Source organism: Neoarthrinium moseri (assembly GCF_022829205.1).
Source record: "Neoarthrinium moseri strain CBS 164.80 chromosome Unknown scaffold1_Wmoseri_CBS_16480, whole genome shotgun sequence".
In the NCBI taxonomy this organism is placed as follows: domain Eukaryota; kingdom Fungi; phylum Ascomycota; class Sordariomycetes; order Amphisphaeriales; family Apiosporaceae; genus Neoarthrinium; species Neoarthrinium moseri.
The window spans coordinates 2,199,789-2,217,310 of record NW_026055115.1 but is presented as its reverse complement, the minus strand read 5'-3'; the positions used below and the strand labels follow the sequence as shown (position 1 = coordinate 2,217,310).

The 17,522-nt window shown below is 51.5% G+C and overlaps 8 protein-coding genes across 8 annotated transcripts; 5 read left to right on the top strand and 3 right to left on the bottom strand.

Annotated features, from left to right (window-relative positions):
• Positions 1-485: 485 nt before the first annotated feature.
• JN550_000710 (uncharacterized protein) lies at positions 486-1,280 on the top strand (the record flags this gene model as incomplete). The annotated part of the gene is made up of 1 exon (XM_049318916.1): positions 486-1,280. One exon carries the CDS (start codon positions 486-488, stop codon positions 1,278-1,280), a length of 795 nt encoding a protein of 264 aa, XP_049177999.1.
• Positions 1,281-2,217: 937 nt separating this feature from the next.
• On the bottom strand, positions 2,218-3,348 carry JN550_000709 (uncharacterized protein; the record flags this gene model as incomplete). The annotated part of the gene is made up of 3 exons (XM_049318905.1): positions 2,218-2,600; positions 2,721-3,029; positions 3,165-3,348. The coding sequence occupies 3 exons, from the start codon at positions 3,346-3,348 to the stop codon at positions 2,218-2,220; spliced, it is 876 nt and encodes a 291-aa protein (XP_049177998.1).
• Positions 3,349-3,889: 541 nt separating this feature from the next.
• On the bottom strand, positions 3,890-5,746 carry JN550_000708 (uncharacterized protein; the record flags this gene model as incomplete). Its single annotated transcript, XM_049318894.1, has 3 exons — positions 3,890-4,668; positions 4,795-5,622; positions 5,671-5,746. 3 exons carry the CDS (start codon positions 5,744-5,746, stop codon positions 3,890-3,892), a joined length of 1,683 nt encoding a protein of 560 aa, XP_049177997.1.
• Positions 5,747-6,959: 1,213 nt separating this feature from the next.
• On the top strand, positions 6,960-9,278 carry JN550_000707 (uncharacterized protein; the record flags this gene model as incomplete). Its single annotated transcript, XM_049318883.1, has 1 exon — positions 6,960-9,278. One exon carries the CDS (start codon positions 6,960-6,962, stop codon positions 9,276-9,278), a length of 2,319 nt encoding a protein of 772 aa, XP_049177996.1.
• A 630-nt stretch (positions 9,279-9,908) lies between these two features.
• Positions 9,909-11,494, top strand: JN550_000706 (uncharacterized protein; the record flags this gene model as incomplete). The annotated part of the gene is made up of 2 exons (XM_049318872.1): positions 9,909-10,343; positions 10,448-11,494. 2 exons carry the CDS (start codon positions 9,909-9,911, stop codon positions 11,492-11,494), a joined length of 1,482 nt encoding a protein of 493 aa, XP_049177995.1.
• A 925-nt stretch (positions 11,495-12,419) lies between these two features.
• JN550_000705 (uncharacterized protein) lies at positions 12,420-14,036 on the top strand (the record flags this gene model as incomplete). The annotated part of the gene is made up of 1 exon (XM_049318860.1): positions 12,420-14,036. The coding sequence occupies one exon, from the start codon at positions 12,420-12,422 to the stop codon at positions 14,034-14,036; it is 1,617 nt and encodes a 538-aa protein (XP_049177994.1).
• Positions 14,037-14,769: 733 nt separating this feature from the next.
• JN550_000704 (uncharacterized protein) lies at positions 14,770-15,175 on the top strand (the record flags this gene model as incomplete). Its single annotated transcript, XM_049318849.1, has 2 exons — positions 14,770-14,821; positions 14,874-15,175. The coding sequence occupies 2 exons, from the start codon at positions 14,770-14,772 to the stop codon at positions 15,173-15,175; spliced, it is 354 nt and encodes a 117-aa protein (XP_049177993.1).
• Positions 15,176-15,419: 244 nt separating this feature from the next.
• Positions 15,420-17,262, bottom strand: JN550_000703 (uncharacterized protein; the record flags this gene model as incomplete). The annotated part of the gene is made up of 2 exons (XM_049318838.1): positions 15,420-16,765; positions 16,878-17,262. 2 exons carry the CDS (start codon positions 17,260-17,262, stop codon positions 15,420-15,422), a joined length of 1,731 nt encoding a protein of 576 aa, XP_049177992.1.
• Between the last annotated feature and the right edge of the window lie 260 nt (positions 17,263-17,522).

Genomic DNA, 17,522 nt, shown 5'->3' with positions numbered 1-17,522 from the left:
CAACGGCGACGGCCGTCGTGGTAAATTACATCGAGACCCCTTCGCGGCTTTTTCCCTTCCCCCTTGCCCTTGCGATCTCACTCTCGCTCGTGAACCCGTATCCAATCCAACCGACACCTTCCTATCCCAATTCGCTTACACGAGCGAAAGCGCGCCTACAATATTCCTGCCGCGTCCTTGGCTCTGACGAGGACTGACTCTGCGCCGGCCGAGAGCCTACTGTGTCCCACTCCGCAAGCTACTGTCACTACTGCACGATCTCTCGAACTTGCGACGCCTCCAACCTTAAGAGCGAAATCCTCTCGCGTGTTGTTGCTCTCGCAGTCCAGGGTAGCCCCGCCTCGGTCTGGGACGAGAGACGACGAGACGCTCAAGCTTCCAGGAGCTTGCACCCATCAAGCTTTGCACATACAGCTGGCCTGACTCCTGCGCGTCTTCCTGGCGATTCTTGATCAGCGCGGCGGGAGGTGCCCGAGGTGTTCGCAATGCCCTACCCGTCAAACCCGCAACAGCCAATACCCATCTCCATAACGATATGCGGCGATGGTGGCTGCGGAAAGAGCTCCATCACCCTTCGTCTGGTCCGCTCGCAGTGGACCTCGGAGTATGATCCGACGATCGAGGACAGCTACAGCATCACCCGGCGCATCGATGGCGCCACCTACCACCTCTCCCTGACCGACACGGCGGGCCAGGAGGAGTACCGCGGCATGTGGGCATCGTCAAACCTCGGCGCCGATGCGTTCCTGCTCGTATACGACATCACGTCCCAAGACAGCCTAGAGGCTCTGGGCTACTTCAACGACCTGATAGACATGGAGGCCGAGACGAGACTGGACAACGCAAACAGGGCGCAGAGGGCCGGCTTGTCGCCTGGCGGGACCGAGTCCGGCACCAGAACCATACCACCCGTCAAGCTCGTGGCGGGAAACAAGTGTGACTTGCAGGAGTCGAGACAAGTTATGGCGTCTCAAGGCCTGGAATGGGCCAGGAAGCGGGGGTGCGGCTTCATGGAGACAAGTGCCAGGCTGGAAGTCAATATCGAAGAGACCTTTGCGCTGATTGTGCGCAGGGTCGTTGAGGGGCGCAGGCTCGCCGAGATGGGCGTTCTTGACAACACAGAAATGGACCGCCGCGGTGTCACGAAACCCTTGACTCCTCTGGGAAGCGAACGGGACGGCGACGTGGAGAAGAGAGAGGTCGGCACGAGGGGCCCGAGACTCGGCCATGGCGACCGTGTGGGCCGACCGGGCTTCTGGAAGAGTCTGAGGTGCTGGTAGGATTCGGGACGTCTCAATTGGCTGCGCAAGGAATCAACGATACGATGTGGGGAGCAACGAGGCTTAAGATGATGACGATGGAAGTTTTGATGTGGTTCATGAGCGCGGTTGGTTCTTTTTTGGGTGGGCATCGTTTGCGCCGAGTCTTTTGCCTTTTCGCTGTGCTTTTGTTTACACATGGCGTAGGAGCTGGAGAAGGGCAGCGGATACCCGTCCTTTTCTTGGGTTGCAAAGCATTATATCACGGCGTACTAGAGGGATAGGATGGACACCCGGGGTTGGGATCGTTCGGGATCCTGTTTGTTGGCTTTCTCGTTGGGTTCCTATTTTGTGACCATGCTTCAGATATTCGCCCACGCATAATATCATCATTGTTACTAGTTACCGACAGATGCCTGTTGCTCAACGAGCACTCGTCTTTCTTTGCACTGGTGGATTGCTAAAAGGGGGGCTAGTATGGCGCGGACTCTTGTCACCATTAGTTGCCGAGATCCTTCGGACCTGCATGTAAACCCATTTGCCAAGTCTGACGATGCGGAACGAAGATGGCTAGACCTAATGCTAACCTCTACCTTGAAATTGACTAGCCACGGCATCGTGGGTTCCGTTATTGACGTTGAACGCCTATCCCGCTGTTGTATGCAAGGTATTCTCAGACACAGTATCCCACCCGCGATGAGCTTTCTATACAGCTATGCGAATCCCTGAAGACAACCCAAGTTCTCTTAAGCCATGATCACAGCTAAGTGATGAACTGCGATTCCTAATGATCCGAAGGCCAGGCATCCAACAACTTGAGTTTCTGTCTCTTCTCACGGCTCTAAACGGCCATGGAATGGAACCAGGTTGTGGCTGTATCCAGCATTTTACTATCATGTATCAAATACAGATGATATTTTTAGGTAATCCCAAAGAATATCAACTTCTCTGACTGATTCTAATCTACGTCGACGTTATTGCACACCTCGCCAAAGACATCCATCATGTGGTCGAACCCAGCGCGGACCTCGTCGAGTCGCACTGCGCAGTCCTTACCCAGGATCATCTGGACCTCCTTTTCCTTGCCTGCGCCAGCGCCCTCTCCAACGACAACGTCGAAAATGGCCTTTACTGCCTTCTTGTGGTCGCCCTTCGGTACAAACGTCTTCGAATCAAAGGAGTCGTAGAACTGCTGCAGGACCGTTCCCTGGTAGTCTGGGTCCAACGGCTTCTGCACCGGGTCGACCTTGGTTGCCATCGCCGTGTTGAAGGACCCCAAGTAGACCAGGAGCACCCGGACATTGAACGGTTTCATCTCCTTTGCAAGAGTCTTGGTGATATCTGCTCCACTTGTCAGCTTGCATGCCCCATGCCCGCCAGTCCCATTGCACTTCAATGCATAGCGAGGAAGGCATTCCTCAGCAACCCGGTATATATGAAAAGGCCGGAGCCGAAACTTACTATCAAGTGCACTCTTACTGGCTCCGTACATGCCCAGCACCTCGCGCGCCTGGAGCCCGGACCCGCTGCTCAGGTTGACGATGACGCCGCGGCGCCGCGCGCGCATGAATGGCACGCACGCCCGCATGAGCCGGTACGGCCCGAAGAAGTTGGTCTCCATCAGCCGGCGGACCTCGTCCTCGGCGAACGCCTCGACCGGCCCCGCGATCGAGAACCCGGCGCTGTTGACCAGCACGTCGATCTGCGTCCCCGCGGCCTCGAGCTCCGTGACCACCCGCGCCGAGTCGGCGTCGTCCGTGTCGAGTTGTACTGTGACGACCATACGTCAGCTATCTGAAATCACTATATCAGACCCATTCTCTGCTAATAAGATACAGCTCTTTCGATTCAAATAGTGCAGAGAGAAAAGGAAAATGGGTTAATGGTACTTCAGGCGTTACTTACACCATCGGCCACCTGCGGCCTCGACCTCTTGTACTAGGTCTGGTGTCCTCGATGGGTTCCGGCTGGTAGCGATCACATGGTGGCCGGCAGCAAGGGCGTGTCGCACAAATTGCAATCCAAACCCTGATGAGCAGCCCGTTATTAGCCAGGTCAGGGACTCGGTGCTCTTCACTGAATCTGTCATAGTAATACTATTCGTGATGCTCGGGAGTAGCGTAGTACGAAGGCCGTGTATACCTTCTTGTGTCGCGACACTCAACGCCTTAAATAGTTTGTTGATGAGATGTCATGGCGAGTGGTATTGTATTTCCAGATTACAGGGGTGGACTTACAGAATACCACAAAAATGGAGTTTACGGGTATAATGTTTATTGGCGTCAAGTCTCGTCACTAATTGCCCTCAATGCGGTGCTCGCATAGCTTGCTGGCGGAGTTAACATTTATCTCCATTCAAGGTTAAGATGTTAGTTCGACGGTTCCACAGTAGTAGATAAGTAGTATGCGACAGCCTCCTGCGTACGTTTCACATATGATTTCCTTCTTGAAGCGAAATAGCCCGCTGCAGCCCTACCGTAACTCCATCGGCCAAAGCTAAGATGAGGCATTATGACTTGATTGTTGTTGGCAGCACTTTTCTACAAATTAACCACGTAGACTGACGAAGTATTAGGAATTTCCCCGCTTGAAAATAGTCATTACTTCGGTACTGAGATCACTCAAACATGCTACAGTTTTGCTCCAAGCTTAACCTCTCGTTTAGCTCGCTCGCGGAGCTCTCGCCGAAGTAGCTTGCCAATAGCTGACTTGGGTATCTCATCGACGAACACAACACCTCCTCTCAATTGTTTATGAGCCGCCAGTTTGCTAGCCACGTACTTCTTCACATCGTCCTCAGAGATCCTGCCCTTCTCTTCCGGAACCACATATGCTCGTGGTAGGTCACCCGCAGAGGGGTCGGGCAACCCAACCACAGCAGCTTCTTTGATAAGTGGGTGTGCAAACAGAAGCCCTTCTATCTCTGCCGGTGCAACCTGCAGCCCTTTATACTTTAGGAGCTCTTTCTTTCGGTCAACCACGTAGAACTTTCCATTCCTCAGGACACCAATATCTCCCGTGAGGAACCAACCATCATGGAAGGAGTCTTTCGTCGCCTGTGGGTTATCGTAGTATCCATTGGTGACGACTGGGCTTTTCAAAACCAGCTCACCCTCTTGCCCTGGCTCAACGTCTTTAAAATCCTCATCCACTAGGCGAAGTTCGACACTGGGAAGGATAGAGCCGATGGAGCCTGTGTCATCGGGTTCGCCAGGGGGCACCGCAGTCACTGCTCCGGTAGTCTCGCTGAGACCCCAAGTTTGCCCAAGCATGTGGACTTTTCCATCACCTAGCCGGTCATTCGCCGCCTTTTGGAGATCACCGTCCATAGGCGCAGCACCCGTGTTGGCCGCCGCAAGCGACGCGAATTGGTCCGTCACGTCACTTGATTTCGAGATTCGGAGGTATACTATGATAAAGAGAAGTTAGTACCGTTTGCTCATAGCAATCTGTTAGCTGTGCGACTCCTCTAAAACGTGTAGCGAGAGGTTCGAAACTGCCAAAGGGAGTGAAAAGAATTCCCGGTAGTACCTACTGGATGGCACAGTATAAAGAGTCGTGATCTTATATTTAGCCGCATAGTTGAGCATGTCTTTCCAATTGTATTTCCGCATCCAGTATAATGTTCCCGAGGAGAAGACCGGCGAAATAAAATAGCCAAAAAGCCCTGCTATGTGGCTTGTTGGGAGGTGAGCGATTGATCGATTTTCGATTGGGGTGAAGGTTCCCGCTGCAACCTGCTCTTCCACCCACTTTCGTGGGCCTAAGGAAAGTATCCAGGACTCCGCAACGAGATTACGATGGGATATCATCACCCCTTTCGGTAATCCAGTCGTTCCGCTTGACCACAGTATTACTATCAGGCTCTCCTTTAGGGCTTTCGGGTCGGTAATTCTTTGCCAGGGTAGAGTTTTGGTTGAAATCCCGTCGATGCTGCCATCAAGACTTTTCAAGCTCCACGGAGATGACTCCAGGACCAATATGTTTCTCTCGGGCAACTTGCACTGCGCAGCAGCCTTTGAGACCACATCAACGTGATCTCTGTCGCATACTACCAGATTGGACTTTCCAAGCTTGATTTGCCTCGCTAGCTCCGATACTGTGGATGATGGAGATGCCGCTGAGTATACTCCTCCAGCACCCAGAATTCCGAAGAAAACACCACTGAGAATGTAGTCCCCATGGCTAATGACAGTAACAACATCTTTATTTGGCCCGCTTGATCCAATCCCATAGTTTTCCCGCAGGCCGTGAGCTACACGTTGGGTGAGATCTCTGAGCATTGCTTTGGTGAGTCGGTTGTGTGGAAGCTTTGCATCTACGTGTAGAACAGAATCGGGCAGTGAGACGGCGTGTTCCGAATCTGTGTTTAGTTAGGCAAAACAACTCGAAGTAGGCGCTTTCGACTGACCGAATAACATCGTCAGTAGATCGATGTTTGGGACATCTACCTTCGCCATCGTGGGATGCGTGTAAATGCGAGACATTTTGAAAATCTTATCGCAGGATTGTACTCTACTGTAACTTCAAAGTCGGGCACTAGATATATTCGTAATTCGCACCTCCTTCAGTCGAACTGGAGCGGGCCATAAATCATTATATAGTTGTGTGAGGGGTAGTTGATGTGTTCGGCCGAGGCTCGTTTGCCCGCATTGGCGGTGATCGATGCTTCCCATGAGGGGAATCCCCAAGGCGCCGGCCGACAAAACATCTCCGTCTCTGCGACATCCAATGAAATCCCTTGATTTTTCAAGGATCGCGCTCAGCCTTATTGTATGAAGCATCAGCATCATTCTCATAACCTTTCGCTGCTGTACAATAATGTTGGCTGCATACCGGATTGAGATCCAAAAACTCACATTGCATTCGCATGCGACTTGTGATGATTTGTTGCTGATGGCCCAAATTCCTTAAGAAAGTGATTTACCGCCTAGTCTTTGTGAACTCACCCCAGTTCGTTGGGGATTATCATCGTGACATAAAAAAGATTTAGCACATGGCATATTTTGGGGACGAGAGCATCAGCCATCTTATCTCAAGCTATACATCCTCAATCATTATATTGTAGATTAAATGGCAGTTGTATCTGCAGACATTTTGAGGTGGCTTGGAAGAGCCGACGGCGATGACTGCTTCAAAATTAGTGTAGATCGGGCAATAACTGACCTACCAGCGAACATTCTCATCGCGGGTTCCCCATAGATTTTATCTGAACCTAGTTATCTAGTCATGTTCAACTCGATGGTCTCTTAAGAAATAGTACTGAGCAGCTGCGCTGTCGCTGTCTCCTGCTGTTCCCTGGCCGATGAATATTGCGCAGAGAGGCGTACGTACAAAAAAGCTACAGATGTGAGGTATCATGGACAGGCATGCTTATTGTGGCTGGTTGAAAACTTCAAATGAACAATAACATCCCCGCGTACAACAATCGGTCCACCGATCCTCATAGACACCATTTTGTCAAGGTTAGCATCCACCCTCCGCCCGCAGTATCTCAACTTGCCTTACTTCCGTATCAATATTTCTGCCAGAGAAACTCGACGTGAAAACACTCGCATCTTCACCCACGTTCATTCTACACTTCAATTATATCACACTAGTCAGCCGTCACATATTATTCTTGGACAGGAAGCAGCCGTTCTGGTACTGTTGTCCTCGCTCGTACAAGCCTCCGCCTCCCCCCACCCGCACTCTACTCACATGGTCGACGCTGACCGCAAACGCTTGATCACCACACACAAAACTCGCGAGTTTCCAGCGCTCGCCATGGTTCGGGTTGAGGTAAGCTCGCTCGAGGAGATGGATCTCGAGGAGATACATATCGTGTGTCTCAAGGGTGATTTCCAGGGTTTAGACACGCTCCTTCCCAACAGGGAGATCATTGAGGCTAGAACAGCACTAGGAGAAACCCCGATCATGTTGGCGGCTCTCATGGGGCATGTGGAAGTGTTCGTGCTCCTTCGAGAGCATCGGGCCAATGTGGAAGCTGCCGACCTATATCGACGCAAGGTCATCGCGTATGCCGGGACAAGCCTTTTCAACAGCCTGAGGCGACAGGTGTTGGCGGGGCATGGCTTCATCGAGAAGCATGGCGCAAACGAAGGTCGTCGTGCCATCACCGAGCTGCTAACTAGTCCAGCCATTCCTCGCCAAGTAGAGCCTGGGTCAGCAAGTGGTGGGATTGTTTTCCGCACCAACTCCGTTGGGTTCGAGGCCTATCTGCGCTTAGCATACATCAAGACACCAGGTATCGATCCGAGACTGAAGACAATTGGGTTCATTCGAAAGCAAATGGATCATTCCCCACTCGCGTTCGCAGTCTCAGGCTGGAAGAAGAATGACGTATCGCAGACCACAGGTCTCCTTCAGGGTTCGAAGTGGACGAAGATAGTACTCCGAAGAGTCGCACCGACCATCGGATTCAAGTTCAGACATTTCGGCAATGATCAGGGCTACCGGCCAGGAAAAGTACCAGAAAGCAGAAAAGGTATTTTCTTCGCATGCCACGTTGAATGTCAGCTGGCGGTCTGGTATTGCTACGCATTGCTGGCCGTCTTGAAGCCGGTGCCCAACAAGCGATACCCTTCAGCCACGTACTTTGCCAGAAATCTTCGGGAGCTGGCCCATGCATCTCTTGGTGATTCCAGAGAGACGAAGATCGAAATCAATCAGCCACCGTGTGAGAGCTGTGCGCGATTTCTTCGAGCACTTACGAAAGTCACGGGGGTGAGCTTCGAAGTATGTTACCGTGAAAGCATGTCATTAGTCCTGGCGGCCATCAAAAAAAGGAATTTCCTTCTTGCCCATCAGGCTGATCTGAGGGAGATTGCTGAGGACTCTGGAAGTGATACAGATGGCGAATGGGACGCCACCAATGATGATATCATGCAATCCGTGGAGCACATGGAGATACAAATCGATATGAATGACCCGTCGACACTCAGTGGCGCAGAGGAAATGACTTTTAGACCATTCACAAAGGCAGACTCCATGATGGACAAAGGTGAACAGATCAAATTCGGCGATTCGTGCAACAGTGTTAGTCCAGACGAGGAAGATGGTGAATCGGAGCCAGAAGAAGACTACAGAGACGAAGCTATCGACATGACGTATCACAGATCTACCTCCATTCGACCTCAACATATATCCCATAATGCATACGCCGAATGCGGATCCTCCTTCACTTTCCAGCGCCAAGGCGAAGACAAAATTGAGGACTTCTCTAGAGCAAGTACGCCGGGTATTGTTTTGGGTACACCGATTTCCACGTCTGCCGAGCAGTCTGATGCATCTTCTGGTAGAATCAGTCCGAAAATCCCGCATGGAACTGCGATGCTTCCCATCGTGGTTCCTTCGTCCCCGACTGAGGATAGAATAGCCGCCCAGAGATTACAACACCCATACAAACGACCGAAACATACCAAGGTCTTTCGTCAAAAGATGTGGGCTTCGGAGGAGAGAGCGCTAATCGCATTGAAGAAGGAAAAAAGGCAAGACAAGAGTCTGGCTGTCACCCCAAGACGTCTACTGGGCAGAATGCCAGCCAGGGGAGTCGCAGTTAACATCCAATCTTCAGAATCACAACTGGGCCCATCGGCTTCTGATAAGCAAATAATGGCGGAAGGAACTCGGGAAGATAATAGCCAGGTCAATGAGCAGGCCAACGATGCGCAGGAGTTGTTTGATGAGCGGCTGTTCGCGCCAATCCCACGGGTGGGGATATCGCAGCTCCTGAACGAGGAACAGAGCGTTTCAATAAACCACCGATCAGTCGAAGCACCAGTGGGTGAGTTTCAATCAGTGAACTCTCGCTGTATCCCTCGTACGGTTGAGCCCGGTAGAACCCTGCCGAAGACACCGGTAGGCCCTCCACGGACGAATCGAAACAGGGCCCAGGGGCCTTTCTATGCAACCCCGGAGACCCGAAGCATAATCACGGGTAAAGAACGGTTCCAAGAGGAGACTCGTCCAAGACGAGGATATTCTGACGAACAAGACGATTTTGGCGACTGGCCCTGAGACAGCATGCACCATAACCGAGCTGTCAGCACCATTCTGCCTTACCTGGATTTTGGTGGACATCGAGAGCATGCAATGCATTCTGAGAAGTTGGTCTGCTGGAATGGTTCACCCGTGCTGTTATTGCTGATGGCAACATCATGACATGCGAAGCCATTGGAGGATTGAAGCTACGCAGTAGAGGGGTGACCAGCGTTTCTCATAGTCTAGACACAGATTGCAGGAAGACTGGTGTACTTACCCGGATATATTGCTACGGACTCATTAGCAGAATTCTTACCAAGTATGACTGTTCCTACTACTCGATGATTGGTGACTCGCAGGACCCCGAACGAAGGCGAACAGATCGGAGAAGATAAGCCTTGATCTAGGCTAGATCCATTATGCATGTCAATTTTAGCAGCGTCCCCGTGCGCCTTGAGCGGCCTCTAACCAGACGTGGCTAGTGGCGACAATGGCACAACGGGTCTCGCACCCGATTTCGGTAATTCTAACAGTTTCCGCCGATTCCACAAGACTTACCGATCATTAATAATTCGAGCTGGCGGGCTGGCGGGCTGCTATTGTGTAAGCATCATCCACACAGGGAGACCTTCATAAGGTTCGAGGGGCAACGCCGACCGTCTAAGGATGGCCACCTCCTCAGATCCCGCAGCCGTAGTCATGCCAGACCCAACTCCGACGAAGCCCGCCGTCGGTGGGGAGACAGCCCCGATCATCACGGAGGCGGATGATGAGGAGAACTACAGTGACGAGACCAAGGCTTTGGAGCGCCGGCTCCGTGCCAAGATTGACCTCCGGCTCTGCACAATAGCTGGAATCCTGTGCTCGTTGAATCTGCTGGATTCTGGCGTTATCAGTTCGGCCAGCGTCACGTCAATGATCTCGGATCTGGATCTGACCGGCAACCGATACAGCGTTAGCATTTTCATCTTCACGATTTCTAGCATTGCTTTCCAGCTGCCTTCTACTATCGCCGTCCGAACGTTTGGTCCGCGGCTATGGTTTTCGCTAATCACATTTGCATTTGGGCTCATTACCATGTGCTCAGCATTTGTCCGTAATGTGAGTATGATCGGGCGCCATTATCTGCCGCAACTAGCACCAACAAGCGAATTACACTCGTACAAAGCACCTTCCTGTAACAAAACTGACATTCAATGATATAGTGGAAAGAAATGATTGCACTGCGAGTGCTTCTCGGCATGGCCATGTCGGGAATATACCCCGGCCTTTTGATTCTGCTGTCCGCTTGGGTCCCACGTCGAGAACAGCAGACTCGTTTCGCATTTCTGCAGTCTGGGGAGATCGTGATTCTAGCAACAGGGTCGATTGTCAACTACGGCCTCAATCAACTCGACGGTCGTACGGGGCTCAAAGGCTGGCAGTTTATGTTCCTCGTGCAGGGCCTCATCTCAATGGTGATTGGCATTATCACGTATTTCTGGATGGTCGACTTTCCAGAGAATGCTGACAAGTCTTTGTGGTTTCTGACCAAGGAAGAGCAGAAACTTGCTGTATCGAGGATCAGCAAGGACCGACACGATGTCTACCCTGAACCCTTTTCATGGGGCAAGGTACTGGTCCATGCTGGCGACCCTAAGGTTTATGCCTTCGCATGTCTTTTCTTCTTGCTCAATCTTGTTTCGACATCCCTGTCATACTTCTTGCCAATCATCTTGCAAAGTGGTATGGGATTTAGTGAGAACCAGTCAATCTTGCTATCCGCGCCGCCCTATTACTACGCAGTCGTTCCCGTCATCATATCCTCTGTGATAGGGGACAAACTTCGTCTACGTGGGCCGGTGATCGTCTTCAACAGTATCTGCCTCATCGTCGGCTTTTGCATGCTTGGTTTCACGGAACAGGTCACGGTGCGCTACGTCGGTACCTTCTTGGCTACCGGGGCTTACATCAGCAACTGGGCTGCACTCAGCACATACCAAGCCAACAACATCACAGGCCAGTGGAAAAGGGTGTTCACCGCAGCCACTGTGACAGCGATGAATGGGGCAGGAGGTATTGCGGGAAGCTTCATTGTGAGGAATGACGAGGCTCCTCGCTACATGACGGCGGTTTGGGTATCAATAGGATCGCACATCCTCATCATCGCTATTATTGCGGCCTTTTCGGTACATTTTTATTTCGCGAACAGACTAGCAAATTCGGGTAAAATTGTCTTGGAAGGTGTCCCAACATTTAGATATACATATTAGAGGAGTCACGATCGGCTAGCCGACGACCGCACGGCCTTATATCAAAGTCCAGTTCCTTCAAAACACATTCCAAGCAAGGATTGATCTTCCTGTGTTCTCAGTTTATGCCTCCGATAAGGCTGGAGCTTACCACGTATAACTCACCAGTTTGACTCTAACCTGCCTTACATTTGGAGTTCAAAGATACTACAACAGAATAACGTAGAAAGGTTCGACCCCCGTGTTCTATAATTATAATTATATGTGACTCTTCCCGTATGCCAAACATTTGGGAGTTGGGAGGAGAGGCCCGCTGGTGTGTGTGTGCGCGCATCGCCCAGTGCCGTGTGGCGTTTCTTTTGAACTATCTACAGACTATACATATCAGAGTCTCAAGCCGACTAGAGTCTCTTATTCGACGAAAAAATTCGCTGAGCTTTGGATCTATGCGTCATCCCTCATTCGGTGACCATATGAGACTGATTGCGAGCCTTAGTGAGCGGTCGCTTACACATCGTACCAATTACATAGTCGCTCAGCATTTCGCACCATTGACCCCTGTACCAGAAGCACAGTTCGTATTGTATGAACCCCGCCCCTGCCCTTCCCCGGTTTGAAACGATCATCTATGTGTCTAACCCATTGCGTCAGTATACATATGGGTTGGCATGCATAATTTTCTGGCGGCGTTCATGATAGGCGGCCAACCTTTGCGTGTCACATCGGCGTGGAGAAATTCGTGGGTAGCGGGTCATGAGGTGGAGTATGAGATAGTACTGGGCACCAGTATGCTATCCATTTGGCATGGGGGCATGCCTCATCGGTGCCGAGAGTTTGTGGCGACGGGCTTCCTTACCCCCATCCCCTAATTGCATGACCATCTTGAGTCAATTTTAATCTTCCTCCTTGAAGCTCACTCTCGTATAGCGTTGCAAGGTCCGTAGCAATGGCGGCGATTCAATTTGTTCACGTGGGCATTGGTCTGGTCCTCGCTCTCATTCTGAAGCAGCTGGTCGCATATTTGCGACGTGGATCTAATCCTCTCCCACCTGGCCCTTCCGGTCTTCCCTTGTTAGGGAACATCACCCAAGTGCCGCAACACCAACCATGGCTTCGGTACCACCAATGGGGCAAGGAACATGGCCCAATCGTGTATCTGAACCTGGGAGGCCAGCCAGTGATCGTGTTGAATACCTTGGAAACAGCGCTAGGCCTTCTCTCCCGCCGCGGCGCACAATACTCGGATCGAGCACGTTTGGTGGTTGCAGGCGAGATTGGCACCCGAGGGCTCCATATACTACTGCGGCCATACAACCGCGATTACTTGCTTCATCAACGCATGGAGTCGCCTCTACTGAACCCACGCGCTGCCAATACGTATCGCCCCTTGCAGGATCTGGAGTCCAAGCAACTGCTCTTTGACCTCCTCTCCGCTTTCGACAGTAATGGGGCGAAAGGTACGGATTGCAATCATTGGTTTGAGCGCATGACAGCCAGCACAGTCTATGCCTTGCTATACGGCTACCGGCTCAGAACCGGGAATGAGAGGGAAATCGTCCATGCCAAGTACGTGCAGATAGAGGCAATAAAGAACATCCAGATGGGCGCACATTTGGTCGACCTGTATCCGGTTCTCAACTATCTTCCTTCCTTCTGCGCGCCCTGGAAGAAAATCGGCGAAGCTCTCTGGCAGCTCGAGCGCAATCTACATGTCGGAAACATGAAACAGGGGCTTGCGAACCCTGGATGGAATTTTACCAAGGCCATGAAAGTTAGCAAAGAGGCCAAGGACATGTCGACCGAGGAGCTCGCCTTCGACCTCGGTATTCTTGCAGATGCTGCGCTCGATACAACGACAATGACCCTCGGCTGGTTGATTGTCGCATGGCTCACAGAAGATAAAGCTTTCGTACTGAAGGCATGGAAGATACTAGATGATGTGGTTGGGAGAGACAGGCTGCCGCAGTTTGAAGACATGCCCCGGCTTACCTATATCCAAGCGATCGTCCACGAAGCAATGCGCTGGCGACCAGTTGTACCTGGCGGTGTACCCCACAGATATAGCGGGTCGAAGGATGATGAATACCTCGGCTACCGAATCCCAGCTGGGTCTCTTGTCATAGCCAACCATTGGGGGATTGGTAGAGACGAGTCTGTGTATGGGCCGAACCCGGATACATTCATACCTGAAAGATGGTTGTGTAGTGAGGGAGACAAGGAATCGAAGACCCTGAACGGCATCAAGGACATGTACACGCCTGGATTCGGGTTTGGGAGGCGCGTGTGTACCGGTCAGCATATTGCGCGCAATGCCTTGTTCATAGCCGTGGCCCGGATTTTGTGGGCCTTTGATGTTGAGCTTGCCACTACAGAGTCTGGGGAGAAGGTTGCCATCGATCCGATGGCGAATACTGAGGGTTTCGCTGTCAGGCCATTGCCTTTCAATGCCGTTTTCCGCCCTAGAGGCCTCTGGGTCAAGGGTATTATTGGCGGGGACACCCACGACACAGATCTTGCAAAGATTCTGGATCAAGTTGCGATGGATCAGTCTATCAAGAAATAGTTGACCCGTAGATAGCGATGAAGGAAGGAAAGACTGCCTATGTGATAGATGACGTGTTTGGGTTTTGGAGAATGCAATAGCATGCTTAGATTTACCACGAGAAAATACAGCTATCGGGAAACAATCAAATGCGTGTTAATTATATATGCTCTTATTATCAACCACTACAAGGGCGACATTAGAAAAACCGTTTAGAATTCATAAGTGCTCCAAAAAAAGAATTTGGACATGTGTGATTCCTCCATAAGTCATACGCAGTAAGACTGCGCAAGGACCACAAGTTTGGTCACAACAACTGACAAAGTAAAAAGCTATATCCTTGGGAGGCTTCTGATAATGCACAAGTAGTATTTAGTCAGAGAATGTTAATCCAGATGTAGTGTGTAGTTATCTGCAAAGCGAAATTATCTCCGCCTTGAAGCTGGCATGTCCAGTCATGAGTCAATGCGTCATTACATACAGTATATACTTAGCAATAGGAGAACATACAAGCGGACTTATGAGATTCCTTTGTCTACGTTTTCGTCCAAATTTATCGACGCATGCTCCTTGCTTAGTTCTACTTCTTTGTTGATGCGGGCTAGGTGTCTCTGCTGTTAGTGAGCCACTAGACATTGTAGAGACGTAGTTTTCATGTTTGAGAAAGTCCCTCGGGGGCTAGTCAATTGAACCTGCTGCACTTTTCATAGCTCTTGACCACTGGCAGTAGTTGTCCGCAGAAAGTCTTGCCGCGATGCGTCCCAGAAAGAAGCCTAGAACTGACAAGAAGGACCAAAAGAAGGAGCGTAGGTCTCCCGTTCTGCCCAGAAGAGTCTGCCTCTGACTTTCAGTCTACAGTTACAGATCCCAGTGATCCGCCTGCCGCTACGCAGGCTGCAAATTACGAACCAGAGAACCCAGACGAGCCGATGCGATCAGCAGCCAGAAGGGTAGCAATGGATGCCTCATCGAGAACGAAGGCCAAAGGCAAAACGTCCGCCACACAGTCAATCGAGGATCGCATGAGAGAGTACCAGAAGGCCTACCATGAAGAGCGCGTTGCGCGGCTCAAGGAGATTCAGCGGCAGGAGGCGGAGGCAAGAAGGCTCAGGCTCACAGAAGACTGGAATGAGGACATGAGTCCTTCGGACGGTGATTGATCTAGATCTGACGTTTCGGGCGTTATAGATGCACCAAATGGAGTTGATGAGCATGTAACTCGCCGTAGCTCGTTTATTGGCGCGCAGGAGTCAAGTAGATTGTCGCTGTGTTGCGCGTGTCATGCCTCGGTGTCCCTTGCATGTGGGAGACAGGAAGGAAATAATGATTCACAGGAATTTGACGCGCTTAATCTATTGTGTTCTATTACAGTATGAGGCGCATGCCACTTGTATCTGCACATCTCTACCAAGAGAAGTTTTCGTTGTGAAAATATACGTTCCTGCCTTTCTTGACCCAGACTCCGACGTATTGCCTGAGCTCCCTGGCCATGCTATCTGGTCCACATACAAGGACGGCAACTCGATCTGCGTGCCCTTGCCTGAAGACTCGATTGACAACCTGCTGTAGGTCTGGCCGCTTGTGGTCATTCCCTGGGGAGCGCTTACTGCGTCTTCGATCACTTCTTATATTCTCAAGTTCAATCTCCCCATTCACAGCACTGGAACTCCCGGTTCCCGCATCGGAGTCAAACACGTTACCTGTGAGGAAAAGCTGGATTCTCTCATCATCGAGAACGGTCTTCTCTAGGCCAGAGGAAGTCCAAGTTGCTTCTCCAGCTTCTCGGACAGCCCATATCATGTCGACATGGGCAGCTGGGTTCTCTCCAATGATTTGTTGATAGATCGGCACGATAAAAGTTGCCCCAACACCTCCCGCAACCAGTAATACCCTATCGGTCTGGATTCTAGCAAAGCTAGGGAAGTATCTGGAAATACCGTAAGGGCCTTCAATAGTCAGGGGGATTTTAGTTCCCGAGGCCCAAGAGTTGGCAAGACTCCCCAACGTTTGCGTCATGGGGCCTTTTAGCTGGCGAGCTACTAGAGTAAGCTCGTGTGTCTCCTCATTTATCGACGCGACCGTGAATGGGTTGAACAGGAATTCATAGAGCATATGCGACGGCGACGCACGATTAGAAATCGGCCTGGACGCTGCCGGGATGCTAAGGTAGACATGGGAGCCAGGGAAGTCGAATCTCGCGGCGAAGCGCTGTGGGACCTTGCTAACGATCTTGATGAGGTTGGTACCGGGGATGAGCTCCAAGGTAGCTTCGGCCATGGCTGTATGCATCTTACGCAGTGCGAGGTCCAGGATAAAAAAGACTAGCGACTCAATCATGTAGACTCTGGCGTGTCGTACGTGAAAGAAAATGGCGGGCGGCAGTGCTAAGGCGACCAGCAGGTGTGTGATGAAGAAAACCCGATAAGAGTACTGTCGTACCATGGATAGTGCCGTCGTATTCAGAAGCGTCATACCAAACAAGGAGCTGACACCTAGGATCACTACCAGAGACGATAGCAGACGTTGGGTAAGAACCCCACTCTGAACATAGTAGTTGAGGTAGAACATCCCGTGCAGGCAGAGCAGAATGTAGATGATGCGCCCCAAGGCTCGATGCCATCTGTTGACCTCCTCATGAGACGACCGGAAAGCGAAAGCAACAGGGTTCAGGTATTTGAGGGCTAAAAGATATTGCACGGGAAACTGTGCTGCTGCGATGGCACCAAACCTTTTGGTGAGATGAAAATAGTCTAAACAAGATTAGCGAATGCTCCCACCGCCAGGTAATGTTACGAGGGGAGAGTGGATGGATTTGGCCGAGGCTTCGGAAAATACACATAAGCAGTGTTATAAGAGGCTTACCATTTCCAGTTCCGTGAACACAGAGGAATAGGAGCCATAGTGTCCAGGCAGCTCCGAAAAGCAACTGGTCTCTACGACCCCAGTTCTGTCTGAACAAGACAAAGTCGTCGGTCAGCCACCAAACCAGTCTCCTGGCTCTTGCTGATAGCGAGGCTGACGTCCTCGCCTCCTCATGCTTTGCAGCAGGGGAGTTGGGAACAGCGTCGTAGGCAACGCCTCGCGAGGAAAGTCTTCCTACAACCCAGCTGCCAACACGCAGCAGCAGAAAGACCACCACCGGCAGAAGTGCCGAGAGTTGGGCGAGGGCAGCATAGCGATCCAAGGCGAGACGGCGCTCTTGCTTCTCGGCGGATGTGAGGTCCAAGAACTGGTATGGCCACGACATTGCTGCCGGATAAATGGGTCCTCCCCGAATGGGCGAGACGGAACGGCGCAGGCCAAGTCCCCGGAAGAAGCCCGATGTACCGGAGCAAAGCGAGCTGCAGGCCGACGCCGACGCGATGGGAACGAACGATTTTACACGCAACTCGGCGTTCAATGCAACACGTCAAACTGGCCTGATGACAGCAGCTTTGCGATGACGGAAGCCACGGAACCCTTGCTTGCTGGACGACGGCTGAAACACCAACTAACCTGAGCAAGATC